Source organism: Somniosus microcephalus, chromosome 8 (assembly GCF_052327205.1).
Source record: "Somniosus microcephalus isolate GS21.2 chromosome 8, FLI_Smic_1.0, whole genome shotgun sequence".
Classification (NCBI taxonomy): domain Eukaryota; kingdom Metazoa; phylum Chordata; class Chondrichthyes; order Squaliformes; family Somniosidae; genus Somniosus; species Somniosus microcephalus.
Genome location: NC_140994.1, coordinates 74,971,957 through 74,991,232, shown reverse-complemented (window position 1 = coordinate 74,991,232; position 19,276 = coordinate 74,971,957). Strand labels below are relative to the sequence as shown.

At 47.2% G+C, this 19,276-nt stretch overlaps 1 protein-coding gene across 2 annotated transcripts in view; it reads left to right on the top strand.

Moving 5' to 3' along the window:
* pcdh15b (protocadherin-related 15b) overlaps positions 1-19,276 on the top strand; it is a 1,235,959-nt gene that overhangs the window by 1,198,691 nt on the left and 17,992 nt on the right. The window contains exons 34-36 of one of the 2 annotated variants that reach the window (XM_085994900.1): positions 14,257-14,278; positions 14,436-14,474; positions 14,673-14,746. In XM_085994900.1, the coding sequence (XP_085851026.1) occupies positions 14,257-14,278; positions 14,436-14,474; positions 14,673-14,746 (135 nt within the window). Of the gene's footprint in view, positions 1-14,256; positions 14,335-14,435; positions 14,475-14,672; positions 14,747-19,276 lie in introns of those variants that run through there. The other variant, XM_085994899.1, reaches the window with a different exon arrangement.

Below are 19,276 nucleotides of genomic sequence, written 5' to 3'. Positions count from 1 at the left end.
TGGCATACCACGCAGGTGCTGGCCCAGCCGCGAACGTCTTTCCTGAGCCCGTGCCAGACGAACTTGGCCGCCACCAGCTTCTGTGACGGCTTCCTGCCCGGGTGGGAAAGATTATGGACGGCGTCGAAAACTTGCCGTCTCCACCCTTCGAGCATGACGGGACGTGGCTGCCCAATGGACACGTCGCACAGGAGTGTGGTGCCGGCAGCGTCGAACGCGACATCTGCTAGTTGAAGGCCCGTGACCGCCGTCCTGTAGGCCTGGACGTTCGGGTCGGCGGCCTGGTCGGCCGCCATGCGGGTGTAGTCGATGCCGAGGTGCACGGCGCTGGCGACGGCTTGGGAGAGACAGTCGGCAACAGGGTTGTCTTTCCCAACCACATGCTGGATGTCCATTGTAAACTCCGAGATGAAGGCCAACTGGCGTTGCTGACGGGCCGATCATGGCTCGGAGGCTTTGGCCATGGCGAAGGTCAACGGCTTGTGGTTCATGAACGCCGTGAACGGGCGGGCCTCCAGCAGGAAACGGAAGTGTCGGACGGCGAGGTAGAGGCCGAGAAGCTCGCGATCAAAGGTGCTGTACTTCTGCTCGTTGGGGCGGAGCTGCCGGCTGAAGAAGGCGAGTGGCTGCCAGGCGCCATTGACCCACTGTTTGTGGACGGCGCCGACCGCATAGTCCGAGGCATCGGTGGTGAGAGCAATCGGCGCATCAGGCAATGGATGCGCCAGCATGGTTGCGTTAGCCAGGGTCCTTTTCGTGTCCGTGAAAGAATTGGCCATCTCATCAGACCAGTTGACGGCGAGTTTGTCGGGCTTGCCTTTGAGGGCCTCGTAAAGGGGCCGCATAAGCTGGGCTGCTCGGGGGACGAAACAATGGTAAAAGTTCACCATGCCCAAAAACTCCTGCAGGGCCTTAACGGTGAGGGGTCGCGGGAAGTCCATCACGGCCTCCACTTTCGATGGGAGTGGCACCGTCCCGTCCTTCGTGATGCGGTGCCCGAGAAAGTAGATTGAGGACAGCCCGAACTGGCACTTGGCCGGGTTGACGATTAGGCCGTGTTGGCTGAGTCGTTGGAAAAGAGTCCGGAGGTGGGACACATGCTCCGTCCTGGAGGCGCTGGCGATGAGGATGTCGTCCAGGTATACGAACAGGAATGTTAGGTCCCGTAACACGGTGTCCATTAGGCGTTGAAAAGCCTGTGCGGCGTTTTTGAGGCCGAATGGCATGCGGAGAAATTCGAATAGCCCGAACGGGGTGATCACCACGGTTTTCGGCACGTCCTGTGGCCGGACAGGGACCTGGTGATAACCCCGGATGAGGTCCACTTTCGAGAATACCGCTTTCCCGGCCAGGCGGGTGGAAAAGTCCTGGATGTGTGGAATCGGATAGCGGTCGGGGGTCGTCGTGTCGTTGAGGCGCCGGTAGTCTCCGCACGGGTGCCAGCCGCTGCCTGGTTTCGGGGCGATGTGAAGGGGCGAAGCCCACGGACTGTTCGACCGGCAGATGATGCCGAGGCGCTCCATGGTGTCGAACTCGGCTTTGGCGATGGTGAGCTTCCCCGGGTCGAGGCGCCGAGCGCGGGCGTAGACGGGCGGACTGGTGGTCGAAATGTGGTGTTCTACCCCGTGTTTGGTGGCGGCGGATGAGAACGTGGGCTTCGTAAGGTCCGGGAACTGGGCGAGGAGGCGGGAAAACTCATCAGAGGCCGAGAGTGCGCTGGACAACTGCGTCGTGCTGGACCCGCTGAGGGAACATGGGAGCAAGCTGAAGGTTTCCGCGTTGATGAGGCGTCGGTTCTTGATGTCCACCAAAAGGCCATTGGCGCAGAGGATGTCAGCGCTGAGAAGGGGGATGGACACTTTTGCTGTGACAAAGTCCCAGGTGAACCGTTGCCCGCCAAAACAAAGCGCCACGTTCCGTTTCCCAAAGGTGCAGATGGAGCTGCCGTTGGCGGCTTCGAGGACGGGGCCATGGTTCCCCCCTTGAATGTCTATGGTTGACGCGGGCAGGACGCTTACCTGGGCGCCCGTGTCGCAAAGGAAACGACGTCCGGAGTCGGTGTCTGTAATAAACAACAAACTGCCTGAATGGCCGACAGCCATAGCAGCCGACGAGTGGTCTTTAGTTTGTTTCGACGCGGGAAAACTGCACGGGGGCCGACACTTCCTGGCTTTGGGGCTGAACTGCGCATGGTAGAAGCAGAGGCTTGAGGGTTGCCGCCGTTGGGCTGTATCAGTGGGGGCAGGGCTCTGCGTGGCCACGCAGTACTGTTGCCCGGCGGAGAAAAATTTGTCAGTCTCCTTGGCCAGGTCGCGGAAATCGGTAGTGGAAGAGTTGGCTAACGCCGACCGTACCTGACCTGGCAGCTGCTGAAGGAACAGTTCCTTGAAGAGGAAGCATGCAATGTGTGAGCCCAGGAGGGCCAGCATGTGGTCCATCAGCTCCGAGGGCTTGGAGTCGCCAAGCCCGGGTAGAGAGAGAAGCCGGCGTGCACGCTCGGCTTCGGTGAGTCCGAAAGTTTGTAAGAGGTGCGTTTTCAGCGTTTCGAATTTGTTGAGCTCCGGGGGGTTTTCGAGCAGGTTCATGACTCTGGCTGCCGAGAGCAGAGATGACGTAGCAGTACCTCGTGTCGTCCGCGGTGATGTCCCGGAGTGCAAATTGAGCCTCAGCCTGGGCGAACCAAGCGGCAGCCTGTTGTTCCCAAAACTCGAGTAATTTGATGGAAACGGCGTTCGTCGCCATTTCAGATGAGGTCTTTGGAATCGTCCAAAAGAGCAGCGGGGTCACCAATGTTGGAGTCGACAGAAATCAACAGGCTGAGACTTCTTTCAGCAAAAACAAAACGTGTCTTACTTTAATTACTCTCCACGAGGTCGGAAGGCTCAACCCCGTGCAGAGGCTATGATGTCATCACGCAACTGACGTTATGACGTCATCACGCTACCGACGTTCTTAAAGGGACCCTGCACCGATAACCCAACCCAGCATGTACATAACACAACATTGCTATACAAAGTGAATTGTGTTATTGTCCCTATGTGGCCTCCGCCACAGGCTCATGGAATAGGTGGGTCAGTGGCAGCTTGGATAAAGAATTGGCTTAAGGACAGGAAACAGTGAGTTGTGGTAAATGGCTGTTTTTCAGACTGGAGGATGGTAGACAGTAGTGTTCCCCAAGGGTCAGTGCTGGGGCCACTGCTTTTTTTGATATATATATGAATGACTTGGATATTGGAATACAGAGTAGAATTTCTAAATTTGCCAATAACACCAAACTTGGGGGTGTGGCAAAGAGTGAGGATGATACCAATCGACAGCAACAGGACATAGAAAGGCTAGTAGAATGGGCAGACAAGTGGCAGATGGAATTTAATACAGAGATGTGTGGGGTGATGCATTTTGGCAGAAGGAACAGGGAGAGGCAATATACACTTAATGGCACAGTTTTAAAGAGTGTGCAGGGACAGAGGGGCCTGGGAGTTAATGTGCATAGGTCCCTGAAGGTGGCAGGAGAGTGGTTAACAAAGCATATGGGATCTTGGGCTTCATAAATAGAGGTGTTGAGTACAAGAGTAGAGAAATTATGCTGAACCTTTATAAAGCGCTGGTTAGGCCACAACTGGAGTATTGCGTCCAGTTCTGGTCACCACACTTTAGGAAGAATGTGAAGGCCCTTGAGAGGGTGCAGAGGAGGTTTACCAGAATGGTTCTGGGGATGGGGGATCTTAGCTACAAGGACAGGTTGGAGAAGCTGGATTTGTTTTCATTAGAGCAAAGGAGGTTGAGGGGTGATTTGATAGAGGTGTACAGGATTATGACAGGTTTGGATAGGCTAGACGGGGTAAGGCTTTTCCACTAGTTGATGGTACAAGAACTAAGGGACGCAGATTTAAGGTTTTGGGCAAGAGATACAGGAGGGATGTGAGAAAAAACTTTTTACGCAGCGAGTGGTGATGACCTGGAATTCGCTGCCGACGGAAGTGGCGGAAGCGGAGACACTCTGGGCAGGAATTTAACTCAGGAGTCAGGTAGGAGGTGGGACTACAACTTTCGGGGTTGTAGTCCCGCCTCCATCAAAATGCAGCCAATCCACGCGATTTTAACTTGATTGACCTTGTTGAGCCCGCCCAGCGGGCTCAGCAGGCCAATTAAGGGCCACCCGGCAACAGGTGACGTCACAGACTGAAATGTCATCTGTCAAGAGGTTCTAACAGATGAAATATCAGTGTTTCACAGCTGTTTGAAGCTGTCAAACACTGACAGTCTTACTTCTAACCTGAGTCCCTCTCCACAGACTCAGTTAGAAATCTCTCCTGCACAGAAAGCTGCAGGCTGTCACTTTTGACAGTTCGCAGCCATTCTACTTTCTGTGCCGGTGAGATGAGGGACTCCCGGGACCTAAAGGAAGGAAGGCTGAAAAGGTAAGAAAAGGTAATTTACACTTCTTTAATCACTTTAGACACACCAAACACACTTACCTTTGCACTCATGCACACATCACTCACCTGAACACCGACATCTCGACCCCTCCAAGTCCTTCAACCCGACGGCCCGCCTCCTCTAACTTGGCATGGTTTGGAGCAATCAGGAATCCCACACTTCAACCTTCAAAATAGGGATTAGGCTAAAATCTGCCTGTTAACTGCCTGTTGACAGGCAGTTAATTGGCACTAATCCCTTCCCGCCTCGGGTAGGCGGGTCCCAGTGAGGGGCGGGTACCCGCCTCCTTTGAAATTGTCATGGAGGCGGGTTTGGGTGCGGGATGGGGTCGGGACCCCTGATTTCAGGATTTTAACCCCCCGCACACCTCCAATCCTGACTCCACGGCACAATGAAAATCCTGCCCTCTATCTCTATGAGGGGAGATCAGATCATTGGGGTTATCGTGGGTACAGTATTTTTACAGATCTTGTGCAGCAGACTTGCACAACACACTCATCTCTTTGCTGTCCTAATCTCATTCACTTGTGAATTAAGCATTGCAATCAACATTGCTATATTTTCCCAGTAATCTACAAAAATACAGAATATTCTTATATTTCTGTACCTGTTACTTGATACTGTTCATAATCATAATAATCATAATCAACTTTATTGTCATTGTTAGTGCACAAGTGCAGTACAACGAAATGTAGGCTTGCGGCTCCCGAGAGTGTACATTTAGATTAAGACATTTAAACATTCAACATTCATTTGGCTTGTAATACATTAACATAAACATAATAAAGTGCATTGGCAGATGTGCAGGCTTTAAAGTTTATTTGTGGAGTTCAGTAGGATGACAGCCCTGGGAAAGAAGCTGTTCCTAAATCTGGTCGTTCGGGTGCGAATGCATCTGTAGCGTCTCCCAGATGGCAGGGGGGTGAACAGACTCTGGCTGGGGTGGGTAGGGTCTTTGATGATGGTCAGTGACCTCCGTAAACAGCGTTTCTGGTATATGTGCTCTATGGTCGGTAGCCGGGTGCCGGTAATGCGTTGGGCAGTTTTGACTACCCGCTGCAGGGCTTTCCGGTCATAGGAGCTACAGCTGCCATACCATACTGTGATACAGTTCGTCAGGATGCTCTCTATTGTGCAGCGGTAAAAGTTAGAGAGGATCAGGGGTGACAGGTTACATCCCTTCAGCCTCCTTAGGAAATATAGACGCTGCTGGGCCTTCTTCACCAGAGAGGAGGTATTGAGGGACCAGGAGAGGTCTTCCGTGATGTGGACTCCGAGGAACTTAAAGCTGTCCACCCTTTCCACCACAGCCCCATGGATGTGGATGGGGGTGTGACTTCCGCCTTTAGACTTCCTGAAGTCCACAATGATTTCCTTGGTTTTCTTGATGTTAAGGGCCAGGTTGTTATCCGCGCACCACTTCACGAGATGCTGGACCTCCTCCCTGTAGGCTGACTCATCGTTGTTGGTGATCTGGCCTACCACTGTGGTATCATCCGCAAACTTGATGATGGTGTTGGAACCATGAACAGCCACACAGTCGTGGGTGAAGAGGGAGTAGAGGAGGGGGCTCAGCACATATCCTTGTGGGGCCCCCGTGTTCAGGGTCAGACAATGAACATCAATATTACCCACATCTACATAATTTCCTCATCTTTCTGATATTATCAGCAAAACCATACCATTCAAGAACCAGAACATTGCAAACATTATTACAAATTTAGCTCTGTCTGTTGCTCACTGGGTAAATGTGTGGTAGTGAATCATATAGATCAGGAAAATCTGAGGTTAAATCCTTGATATATATTGTGTTAGCTAATCTCACTGGGTGATAGTAGAGGTACTACAATTGGCCTCAACAACTGTAAAATAAGTAAGGTGAAAAAATTCAGCCAGAGTCCCCTTCTATCTAGTGTTTATACCGTTTTCAAGATGCATACCACCAAATGCATCGCTCTCTTCACTCTTTCTTAATCCCACTTCACCATTCATTCTCCAAGTGTCAGCTTGGCTCAGTTGGTAGCACTCTTGCCTCTGAGTCAGAAGGTTGAGGGTTCAAGCCGCACCAAGGATTGGAGCTTATAATCTAGGATGTCACTTCAGTGTTGTCTTTCCGATAAGATGTTAAACTGAGGGTCTGTCTGACTGCTCAGGTGGATCTAAAAGATCCATAGTACTATTCAAAGAGGATAAGGGAGTTTCCCAGGTGTCTTGACCAGTATTCCTCTCTCCAACAACACTACCATGATACAAACTAACTAGTCATTCATTTCATTTGCTGCTTGTGGGATTTTGCAATGTGAAAATTGGCTACATAATAACAGTGACTAAAATCAATTCACTGTAAAGCACTGTGGGACATCATGAGGATGTGATAAAGTGCTATATAAATGCAAGTTTTTGATTTCTTTCCTTAGAAACTACTAGGGTTCACCATAAGGAAAATCACCCCACTTTCACTTTTAACTACTGCACTTTTGCCTTTATTGTGGCACTTATCACTCAGTCTCGCAGAGCAGATATCCCAATTCTTTCACTCTCAGCTTCTGATAATGTTTCTTCTCAGCTTGCTGCTCCAGGTTAATTTCTCCAAGCTCCTCCTCATCCCTTTCCTTTCCTCTAATACCACCCCCCACACCCAACCGTACTGTGGGATCACCATTAACAACTGGCTCTGTATCGCTTGGCAGGCCGTTTTCTCCCTCAGGAACAAGATCCTCACCATCCATGACCTCACCGTGAATGGATCTGTTGGTTGGTGCTGAAAGATAGCTGGATTTTGGGGAGTCACTCCTTCACACTCACCAAAGCGACTCCACCTGGCTACAAACTTTATCACTTTCTCTGACCAAACTGCCACAGCAGTGGTGCTGCTCTTATCACCAAATTCTACTTTAGTCTCTTATCCTATTCTTTTGGAACTCTCTCCTCCTTAAAACACGTCATCCCTGTCCATCCATCCTGTTAAAATCCTCACATTTACCGGCAAGCCCCATATCGACTTCTTCATCGCGATCTCTTCCTTAGCCTCTGCACCTAGAAACTCCTTATCCTCAGTAATTTCAACCTACGCTTAAACTCCCTTAGTTCCCCTTCCTCCAACTCCTCTACCCACCTATCCTCACGAGGTCTTACCCATGACATAAACTCTCCCACCCACACCCACAGCTTTCCCCCTTGACCTTGCCATTTTTTGGCTTTTTTACTTCCAAAGTAGGAGTGGGCCTTTGGCGTAGCGGTAGCATCCCCGCCGCTGGGCCAGAAGGCGTAGGGTTTCGAACCCCGCTCCAGACAGTCCCGGCAAGTGGAGTCGGAGCTCCGGCTCTAAATTCTGGGTTGACATCCAGCGGGATACTTGCATCCGTGGGTGTGGGTGTGGGTGGCCCCCCCCCCTCGTATGGGTTGTGGGAGCCCGTAAAACCCTCCCGCCATAGGACTAACCACCCTAATGGCTGGTACGAAGATGGTTACGGTCACGGAAGGAGCGTTAATCGCGGCCAGAAATCCTTCCACCACTTCATACAGTTCCCCAAAGGGAACAGTATGAAGACACGTACGACGACGACTTCCAAAGTTGTGATCACCAACAAGGCTATCTCTGACCACGTCCTCATCTCCCTTACCACTCACATCACCCTATCTTCACCTAAACCCAGGGGAAAAAACTCTTTCCTAGTTCCCTCACTCGCAAATTGCGCTTTTCTAGCCCTCCACGTTCAATTTTCCTCCTCTTCAAATCCTTTCATTGCCTTACCCCACCCTATCTCTGCAATCTCCTTCAGCCTTATAATCCTTCCCATACTTTTCGCTTCATAAACTCTGGCCTGTTGTGCATCCGCCTCCATCGACCCATCACTGATAACAAAGCCTTCAGGCACCATCCTCCCTAAAACTCCTCCACTTCTTTACTTCTCTTTCCACTTTTAAAAACCTTCTTAAAATCCATCTTTTGGCTAAGCTTTTAGACAGCTCTTATAACTCTCCCACCATGATTCAGTGTCTACTCTTTTTCCCCTTTTATCTGATTAATGTACGTTATTTATTTTCTCCTTCATCTGTGAATTCTCTTGGGATACTCTCTATGTTAAAGACACTACATAAATGAAATGTGCTATTGCTTTAGTGGTAGCATCTAAAGATATTGAAGCTGCTGTTCTCGCTCAAATCATCTATCACCTTGTAAGTTCTGGCCTAATCCATTATTGCCAATATGGCTCTCAGCATGGCTGCTCTTTCCTTCTACACTCTAAATGCATCATCTATATCCTCTTCCTCCTCCTTACATCCCTACTTGAAATCTAGACTGTTTGCACTGTCTTCAATTCAAACCTATTCTTTCCCAGCCCTCAAAGCAATGGTAGTTCTGTGCTTCCCACCACCCCACTCTTTCTTCCTAACAGGTTTTTAAAACTCAGCATTAACACCACCGAATCACTGCTTCCCGATCGTATCTTCTCTTTTACACTTTTCAACCCGGGTGGTACCTGCCTTTTGGTCAGCATGTTCAGAAGAGGGGGAAAAACAGATAGAAAACACCAGCTATCTTTATGGTTTCTTCAATTCAATTGCTCCATGAAAATTAATCTGCTATAAACTGTCCACTCTTAACTACCCGTCAAAGTGCGATATTGATCCAGTTCTCGGTTCCAGAGCAACCAATAACTGCAGCAGAACTCCTGATCTCCAGGAAGAAATAATCTTTAGCAAAGGACTGAATGATGCACATTAAATATAAAGACACTGATTGTGTATTGAATTCTAATGATAAAGCACTTGAGCTGTACATTTTAGCTACCGCAAGGGTTTGTTTGACTCTTAGCAGTGAAGGGTTAAAATCTGATTGACTGGTTAATCATCAGAATCCAAGCATTAAAACATCCTTAACGTTTAGTGCATTGGTTTGCATAATAAAATTGTCTGCTTTAGCCTTGCAAACAAATTAAGTGCATCACTGTTTTGAGATGCCAGATGCAAGATAATATTAAGTAGCCTTTTTGTAAACCTCAAATTATCCTCCTTGATAAATCTACATATTAATTCCTCATTACTTTCACATCAGAGGACAATTGAAGTAATTTGCTTTTGATCATCATATGCTTGCACTGAATTCTAATTTTTAGCCTTTGCAGATTGTAACTTTATTCATGACAATAAATCATCAATCACGCCTTTATATTCCTCCCCAGTGAACCCAAATGTTTTTCCCGAATTACTTTGTATGATTCTATTTTTTTGTTGCTTTTGCTTTCCCTTTTAAATGTAAATCACAGTAGCTAATTGAAGAATGCAGCTTAAATTGTTGTGATTTATAATTTCCCGAGATGTATTGCTTTTTTGGTGGATAGCATTCCACGCAACACCATTCGCTGTTCGAAAGCTTGCTGTACTAAGATACTCAGTGCTATGTGAGATTGTTCTGAGAAAGCACAAGGTTTATTGCACTTCTAAATCAGGACTCTTCACTTGCCACAGAAATCAAGTGCCTCTGTAAGGCTGGGTGTTCTTGTGCACCAGTCGCTGAAGGTAAGCATGCAGGTGCAACAGGTGGTTAAGAAGGCAAATGGTATGTTGGCCTTCGTAGCAAGAGGGTTCGAGTACAGGAACAAGGATGTCTTGCTACAGTTGTACAGGGCCTTGGTGAGACCGCACCTTGAGTATTGTGTGCAGTTTTGGTCGCCTTACCTGAGGAAGGACGTTCTTGCCATGGAAGGAGTGCAGCGAAGATTCACCAGGCTGATACCTGGGATGGCAGGAATGACGTATGAGGAGAGATTGTGTCGATTGGGCTTATACTCACTGGAGTTTAGAAGATTGAGAGGGGATCTCATCGAAACCTATAAAATTCTGTCAGGCCTAGACAGACTAGATGCAGGAAGGATGTTTCTGATGGCCGGGGAGTCCAGAACCAGGGGTCATAGTCTAAGGATAGGGGGTAAGCCATTTAGGACTGAATGAGGAGGAATTTCTTCATCCAGAGAGTGGTGAACCTGTGGAATTCTCTGCCACAGAGGGCGGTGGAGGCCAGTTCATTAAATATATTCAAGAAAGAGTTGGATATATTTCTTAAGGCTAAAGGGATCATGGGATATGGGGAGAAGGCAGGGACAGGGTACTGAATTTGGATGATCAGCCATGATCTCATTGAATGACGGAGCAGGCTCAAAGGGCCGAATGGCCTACTCCTGCTCCTATCTTCTATGTTTCTATGTTTCTATGTTTCTCATTTATGCTTACTTGCCATGGTTACTCATTTGAGAATACTTTCAGCACCTCAATATTTTGCAGGATGGAAAGTTGCACTATACAACATGGTAGCATTTCCTATAAAACAAGGGCAATGCAGAATGTACAAATGGTTCTAGTATATAGAATAACCCAGGACAAACTGCAAAGCAGCTTTTACTCAGTAGTCCTCAGTGCATTGGTACAGAGATTAATATTGGCTAATCTAAGAATAAATTAGGATTTTGTCAAGATTCCCTTAAATTAGGTTTTCCAATTAAAATGTTTAAATAGTATTTAACTTTACATTTAGAAAATAATTCCAGATTTTAATCATCTAGTTGAATGTATGATGACTTATGGTTACCAGGCATATTAGTTGTGTTGCTTCAGGGTAGTAGAGCTATTTATGTCATCTGAATGTGAATTCAATGTACCATACTATTCTCTCAGCTAGAATGAAAGCACAAATGATTACTGTTTTTATTAGTGATGTTAAATGTTAAACTATAACATGAAAGCTATTGGTTAATAACTGTAGCACACTATTATCTATCTAATGGTTTCCAAACTTCCTCTAAGGTTTCCCCCGGCCCTAGCTCTGAACTCGCATCTTTCTCCAGTTTCTCTCCGATCTCCCCTCATGCCCTCTCCGAGCTCAACTTGTCCATGTGACCCACTTCCTTCTCCCTCGACCCTATTCCCACTAAACTGCTGAATACCTAACTTTCTTTCCTGGCTCCCATGTTAGCTGATACTGTTAATGGTTCTCGCTCCTCAGGTACTGCCCCACTCTCCTTCAAATCTGCCGTCATCACCCCCTCCTCAAAAAAACAACCCTTGCCCCTCCATCCTTGCAAACTGCCACCCCATCTCCAACCTCCCTTTCCTCTCCAAAGTCCTTGAACGTGGTGTTGCCTCCCAAATCTGTGCCCATCTTTCCCGGAACTCCATGTTTGAATCTCTCCAATCATGTTTTCGCCCCTGCCACAGCGCAAAGTCACAAATGAGATTCTATGTAACTGTGACAAAGGTAAACTATTTCTCTTCATCCTTCTCAGGCTGTCTGCAGCCTTTGACACGGTTGACCATACCATCCTCCTCTGGTGCCTCTCCACCGTCGTCAGCTGGGTGGGACTGCACTCGCCTGGTTTCATTCTTATCTATCTAATCGTAGCCAGAGAATCACCTGCAATTGCTTCGCTTCCCGGGCCCACAATGTTACCTCTGGTGTCCCCCCAAGGATCTATCCTTGGTCCCCTCCTATTTCTCATCTACATGCTGCCACTTGGCGACATCATCCAAAAACAGAGCGCTAGTTTCCACATGTACGCTAATGACACCCAGCTCTACCTCACCACCACCTCTCTCATCCTCTCCACTGTCTCTAAGAGGTGATCCATGGCTCAGTTAGTAAAACTCTCATCTCTGAGTCCCACTCCAGAGACTTGAGCACAAAAATCTAGGCTGAAGCTCCAGTGCAGTACTGAGGGAATGTTGCACTGTCAGAGGTGCCGTCTTTCAGATGAGACATTAAACTGAGGCCCTGTCTGCTCTCTCAGATGGATGTAACAGATCCCACGGCACTATTTCAAAAAGAGCAGGGGAGTTATACCTGGTCCCCTGGCCAATATTTATCCCTCAATCAACATAACAAAAACAGATTATCTGGTCATTGTCACATTGCTGTTTGCGGGAGCTTGCTGTGCACAAATTGGCTGCCGCGTTTCCTACATCACAACAGTGACTACACTTCAAAAGTACTTCCTTAGTTGTATAGCACTTTGGGATGTCCTGAGGTTGTGAAAGGCGCTATATAAATGCAAGTCTTTCTTTCTAAATTGTCAGATTGCTTGTCCGACATCCAGGATTGGATGAGCAGAAATTTCTTCCAATTAAATATTGGGAAGACCAAAGACATTGGGCTGGATTTTCATTGGGCCGTGGAGCCTGGATTGGAGGCGTGTGGGGGTTTAAAATCCTGAAATCGGGGGTCCCGCCCCCAACCCGCCTTCATGCCAGTTTCAAAGGAGGCGGGTACCCTCCCCGAGGCGGGAAGGGGATTAGTGCCAATTAACTGCCTGTTAACAGGTAGTTAACAGGCAGTTTTTAGCCTAATCCCTATTTTCATTGTTGAAATGTGGGATTCCCGATGGCTCCAAACCATGCCAAGCTAGCGAGGCAGGCCGTCGGGATGCAGGGCTTGGAGGGGTCGAGATGTCCGGTGTTCAGGTGAGTGATGGATGCATGAGTGCAGAGGTAAGTATGTTTGGTCTGTGTAAAGTGTTTAAAGAAGTTCTACTAACCTTTACTTACCTTTACAGCCTTCCTTCCTTCAGGTCTCGGGAGTCCCTCATCTCACCTGCACAGAAAGCAGAATGGCCGCCAGCTGTCGAAATCTGCAGCCTCTGCTTTCTGTTCCAGGGAGATCTCTAAATCATCCTGAGAGGAAGGAATTAACCTGGAGTACAGACTGTCAGTGTTTGACAGCTTCAAACAGCTGTGAAACGCTGATATTTCATCTGTCAAAAGGTCTTGACAAATGAAATTTCAATCTGTGACGTCACTTGTTGCTGGGTGGCCCTTAATTGGCCTGCTGAGCCCGTTGGGCGGGCTCAACAAGGTCAACCAAGTGAAAATCGCGTGGGTTGGCTAGAACTCGATGGAGGCGGGACTACAACCCCAAAAGTTGTAGTCCCGCCTCCCACCCGCCTCCTCAATGAAAATCCAGCCCATTGTCTTCGGTTCCCGCCACAAACTCCATTTCCTAGCCACCGACTCCACCCCTCTATCCAGCAACTGTCTGAGGTTGAACAAGACTGTTCACAACCTTGGTGTCATACTTGACCCCAAAATGAGCTTCCGTCCACCGATCCACGCCATAACTAAGACCATCTATTTCCACCTACAGAACATCATCCGTCTCCACCCCGCCTCAGCTCATCTGCTGCTGAAACCCTCAACCATGCCTTTGTCACCTCTAGACTTGACTATTCCAATGCACTCCCATGTTCTACCCTCTGTAAACTTGAAATCATCTAAAACTCTGCTGCCCGTGTCCTAACTCGCATCAAGTCCCGTTCGCCCATCTCCCCTGTGCTCGCTGACCTACATTGGCTCCCAGTTAAGCAACACCTTGATTTTAAAATTCTCATCCTTGTTTACAAATCCCTTCATGGCCTCGGCCCTCCCTATCTCTGTAACCTCCTACAGCCCCACAACCCCCTGAGATATCTGCACTCCTCTAATTCTAGCCTCTTGAGCATTCCTGATTTTAATCACTCAACTATTGGCTGCCATGCCTTCAGCTGCCAAGGCCCTAAGCTCTGGAATTCCCTGCCTAAACCTCTCCGCCTCTCTGCCTCTCTCTCCTCCTTTAAGACGCTCCTTAAAACGTATCCCTTTGACCAAGCTTTTGGTCATCTGCCTGAATATCTCCTATGTGGCTCGGTGTCAAATTTTGTTTTATAACACTCCTGTGAAGCACCATGAGACATTTCACTATGTTAAAAGTGCTATATAAATACAAGTTGTTGATGTTGTTAAATTTTGATGACATTTTAAAATGTATTATTTGTATGCAATTCTTTGCAGGAGGGGATATGGACAACAGGAGGTAAGAATCCCCATGTATTTTTGCTGATATTTCATCTTCTTGTATGTCTTACTACTTTAGATAACTGATGTTTAAAAACTCTTCTGAAGGAAATCCAATATTTACCTCTTTTACCACCTCCTCCTCTTTGTTCTTTTTTCTTACAACTCTTTGCCAGCAACAGCAATTACTGAGGCCCTCACTTCTTAGACCTGAGGTACAATAGTCTGTCTGTGTGTTAATAATTAATCACAATCTTCTCACAAGTTAGCCTATATATGTATCTGCATTCAGAAAATCTACTTTTCCAATTATTTGTCTGTTCTTGATTTGCATTCGTGCTTACTGATAACAAAGGATTAATTCAACCACACATGAACACAAATGCTCATTATGTTGCTTATCTGAATGACAGGAACTCTCTATGGAATCAGGCATTGATCCTGGCCAGGACTACTATGCACAGGATTACTACAATTATGAGCCTGGGTAAGCACTTCTGTGTGAGGTTTTTAGAAATTTTTAGCAGTACAGCAAGTTTCTCTTCATAGAACCTACCAAGGGAGCTTGGGAATAGAACATTTGATGCTCTGAATATATAATGAATGTAGGACAAAGCTTTACAAATCACAACTGATTGTTTTAATTTAAGCCATTATTATTATCCTAATGTTACAATTAAGCAAGAGCTTTCATTTGGTGAGCGCGTCTAAAGAAATAAAAAGGGGGATTTTCAACTGCCAGCTGCTCATTTCTCGCCTAAAAAACAGGCAACTGGCAGAGAAAACTCTGGTCGGCTCTTTGGACCAGCATTTGCCTGCCGTATTCAATTTTCAGGTAGTCCTTTAAATGGGCGCCCATCGCTCTCACTCAAAGCAGGCATCAGGCTGTTTAAATATGCAAATTAGGGTCCTATGCCGGTTGTGGGACCCCTATTGCAATTTTAACGTACAAACGGGCAGAGCATGCCCTGTGCATGCTAGTCCCAGTTGTACTAAGCGTTAAGCGGCCTAACCAGCAGTCCTTAAAGGGATTGCCTCAGGCCGCTCTCAGGAAAAGCGAATTTTTTTTTTAAAGATCTCTCCCCTCCTCCAGGATCCACTGCCCCCCCCCCCCTCTCCAACAGGGCCTATCTGCTGGCTAGCTACGTGCAAAAGCAAGACAATGTTCTGCCATCCTAAACCGGAAAGCTGCAGCAGAGCCCCCATAGCTCACCAGTAAAATTCAAATGAGGCCCGATCTCAGAAACAACTCAAACCTCCCCACTGTGACATGGGGCGCCACGGGCGACTTTGCGCCAATTTGAAAATCCCACCCAAATTGTTTGGACAAGCTGCTGTTAGTATTATTGTGCAACTCTTTAGTAGAAATAATTGGGGGAAATTTTACCGACAACACAGGTTTATTTTGTGGATGCACTGCTGTTGGTTTTCTTGTTGCAGCATTTTAATTTTTGACATTAGGGGCTAGATTTTAGCTTTCACTACCGGGAGTTACACACAGGGGGCTGGAGTTTACCAGCCTGGAGGAGGCAGGTTTGGAGGCGGGACTGCTGGCAAAATGGGAAAAATTGGGAGCGGGTCCCAACCCCGCTCCCAACCCGTCTCCGAACCATCTTCCCGGGAGGCGGGTCCCCGACTCGCGCAGGGACCCGTCTCCTCGAGGCGGGAAGCGGATTAGAGCCAATTAACTGCCTGTTAACAGGAAGTTAACAGGCAGTTTTGAGGCTTTTCCCCATTTTACTCCTGCAAGTGCGGGCTTCCCGACGGCTGCGAACCTCACCAGGGTCAGCGAGGTGAGCAGTGGGTCTGCGGGGGTGAGAGGGGTCGAAATGTCCGCTGTAGAGGAGAGTGATGGGTGCAAGTGTGGACAGATATGTATGAGAGGTGAGTGTAAAGTGTTGGAAAAAGTTTCCTTACCTTTGTTTCTTTCTGCAGGCTTCAACCCTTGGGGTTCCGGAGGTGCCTCATCTCAACGGCAGAGATGACAGAATGGCTGCTGCATTCTCAGATGCAGCAGCCATCTGCTTTCTGCTGAGGAGAGAGGTCTTGGTGTGCCTTCTGTGCAAGGGCTCGCCTTAGAACAGAGATTGTCAGTGTTTGACAGCTTCTCAAAGCTGTCAAATGCTGACAATTCCTCTGTCAACAATTTTTCGACAGATGAAGCATCATATGCTGACGTCCTCTGTCACCGGCTTCCCCTTAATTAGCCGGCTAAGCCCGCAGGGCGGGCTTAACAAGACCAATCAAGGGAAAATAGTGTGGCATCGTCAGACGTCGCTGGGGGCGGGACTGAAACCCGAAAACCAGAAGTCCCGCCTCCAGCACGTCTCCAGAGGTAAAATCGCGACCAATGTTGCGGGTCGACGCCATCATACATCCTGCCTCATTTCCATTTTCACTAACTCATGGAAAGAAAACCAGGCGGGATGTATAAAGGGCGGCCAATCTGGAATGCCGAGATTACCACCCGGCACTGAAAGTTAAAATCTACCCCTTAGTATCCTGTGATGTTTCATAACTACACATTCCAAACAGGCTGGGATGTGTTTGATGGCCTGCATTATAATAAGCTATTAATTACACAACTGTGATATTCATCACACATGGAAATGTACAATGAAGTAACATTTTTGCCTTGACTTATTGGTAAAATATTTTGGGGCCTGGCACTGGTGCAGATGAAAGTTTTACTTCAGGACAGGCAGACGGAGGGGAAATTTTCAAACTCGGCCAAGCGCCCGCCCAAGGCCACAGTCGAGAGAACCGAACTGTTTTCAGGTTCAGGCCTCATTTGAATATTACTGGCGAGCTGCGGGCACCAAGCGGGCACTTCATTGCAACTCACCACTTTTGGGTGCCGGAACATCATCTGGTATCTGCACAGAGCCAGTCGACAGGTAGGGCCCATTAACAAATGGGGGGGTGGGGGGTAGCAGATCCCGGGATTGGGCAGGAGAAAAGGCATGAAAGCTCCTCCTGGCCCCATAAAAATTTCACTTTTTAAAAATGTACCTTTTCCTGAACAACCTGCAGTGGGCCCTATAACTGGGACCATCATGCAAGGCCCACACCCATTTAGACATTAAAATTGCAATTGGGGCCTTACAACTGCAGTAGGTCTTCCATATTTAAACAGCCTCCCAGCTGTTTTGGGCAGGATTGCTGGGCCCCCATTTAAAGGCCAGCCTGAAAATTTAATTAGGCAGTAAGTGGGTGTCCAAAGTGCCCACCCAAGTTTCCTTTACTTGTCGACCGTTGTTCAGGCGAGAAAAAGGAGTCCGGTAGTTGAAAATCACCCCCCCACCCACATGATATGTTGCCTCAATAACAACAGAAGGAGAGAAAATAGAGTCGACGTTTCGGGTTGAAACCCTTTTTCAAAACAGGAAAGGAAATAAAATAGATCGAAGGCAGGGCTGCGATAGAACAAAAGAAGTAAAAGAGACATTAAGAAGCATTCAAAACCAGACAAAATGGTAATAGGACAGTGGAGACAAAAGACGGCTGAGATTAGGTGTGAAGTGTACTGGCAGGATGAGACAGAGCTGCCATGTGGGAGAGAGAAAAAAAAGGAAAAGGGGGGCGGGGGCGGAAGGGAAGACCCAAAACAAAGGGGTGGAAAAAAATATAAGTAAAAATGTAATAGGGGCCAAGGTTATGATCTGAAATTGTTGAACTCGATATTGAGTCCGGAAGGCTGCAAAGTGCCTAATTGGAAGATGAGGTGCTGTTCCTCGAGTTTACGTTGAGCTTCTGTGGAACAATGCAAGAGGCCAAGGACGGTGAGGTCCGAGTGGGAATGGAGTGGTGAATTAAAATGACAGGCGTGATATGTTGCCTCGTTGGTAGTTGCAAGTTGTCAGTATTAGGTAACCAGTCTTTGCAAAATGCAAGTGGGTGAGGACAATCAGGGCTGAGGCAGTTCACCATCTACACCCTCAAATATTTATTTAGTATGAATGCATGGACTGCTGTACCTGACATGACAGGATGCTCAGCATGTGCATGCCTCAGTGTTTGCCTTTTTTGCGACTGCACCTCTCATTGTTATGCTTCTCTGCTATGGACTTTAAGATGACTGGAGCAGAAAATAATGGACCCATTAAATACCTTAATTATACATTTAAAATACTGACTACTGCTCAGGAAGGATGCAACAATCGTTTTTGCACCCCAGCACAAAAATGTTTGTGTTCACACCAATCTCGTTACTCTCACTGTAAACTTGGGGAATTCTTCCGCCACTCCCGGATTGTAACTATTACCCATCGTAAAACTTTAAATTACATTGACTTTCACCTTAATAAAGCTAACATGCAATTGGAATTTGAAGAAAAGTAAAAAATGTAGTGAGGGTGAAAACATAATTACACAACACAGAGTAATGAGATAATCATAGCACAGGGATATAGTTAATGATTGATATAAGGAAGCAATTTTACTCAAAGTATGCAATTATCTAGTCAGAAATAGGATTGTATCACATGACCTATAGATAATGTTGTCCTAACCTTCAAGAGACTTCAATTTTAAGCATGCTTGGTCCTTCATTTACAAGGTAATCTTAATTCCTAAAATGTAGTATACAATAGCGATAGCATCAGTTTGTTTAGAGTGCAACTACCTACTGCAGAGGTATTCACACATTGCTATCCTGACTAATGTATGCTGTAAGAACACTGGGATCAATACCCTGACATCAAAGCAACCAGATAAATTCTTAACCCTTTACCTTTACTCCTCGTCAAGAACCGCCTGGGGTTTACCACCCAATTTATGCCTAAGAGTTAATGATGCCTAAATTTGGCTCACCGAACGACCGTACATCAACCAGTTTGGATTATATTAGCATTTACACTGCCAACCTCCCGTGGGGATGAGTGAATGAATTAACTCTTTCTTACTAACTATCAAAGAAAAAGTTATGAACTAGCAATTGCTTATTAACATTAGAATCATAGTTACATAAACACTGAGTATGCAGATCAAATAAGTAATGGAGTCGACAAAGGCAGTT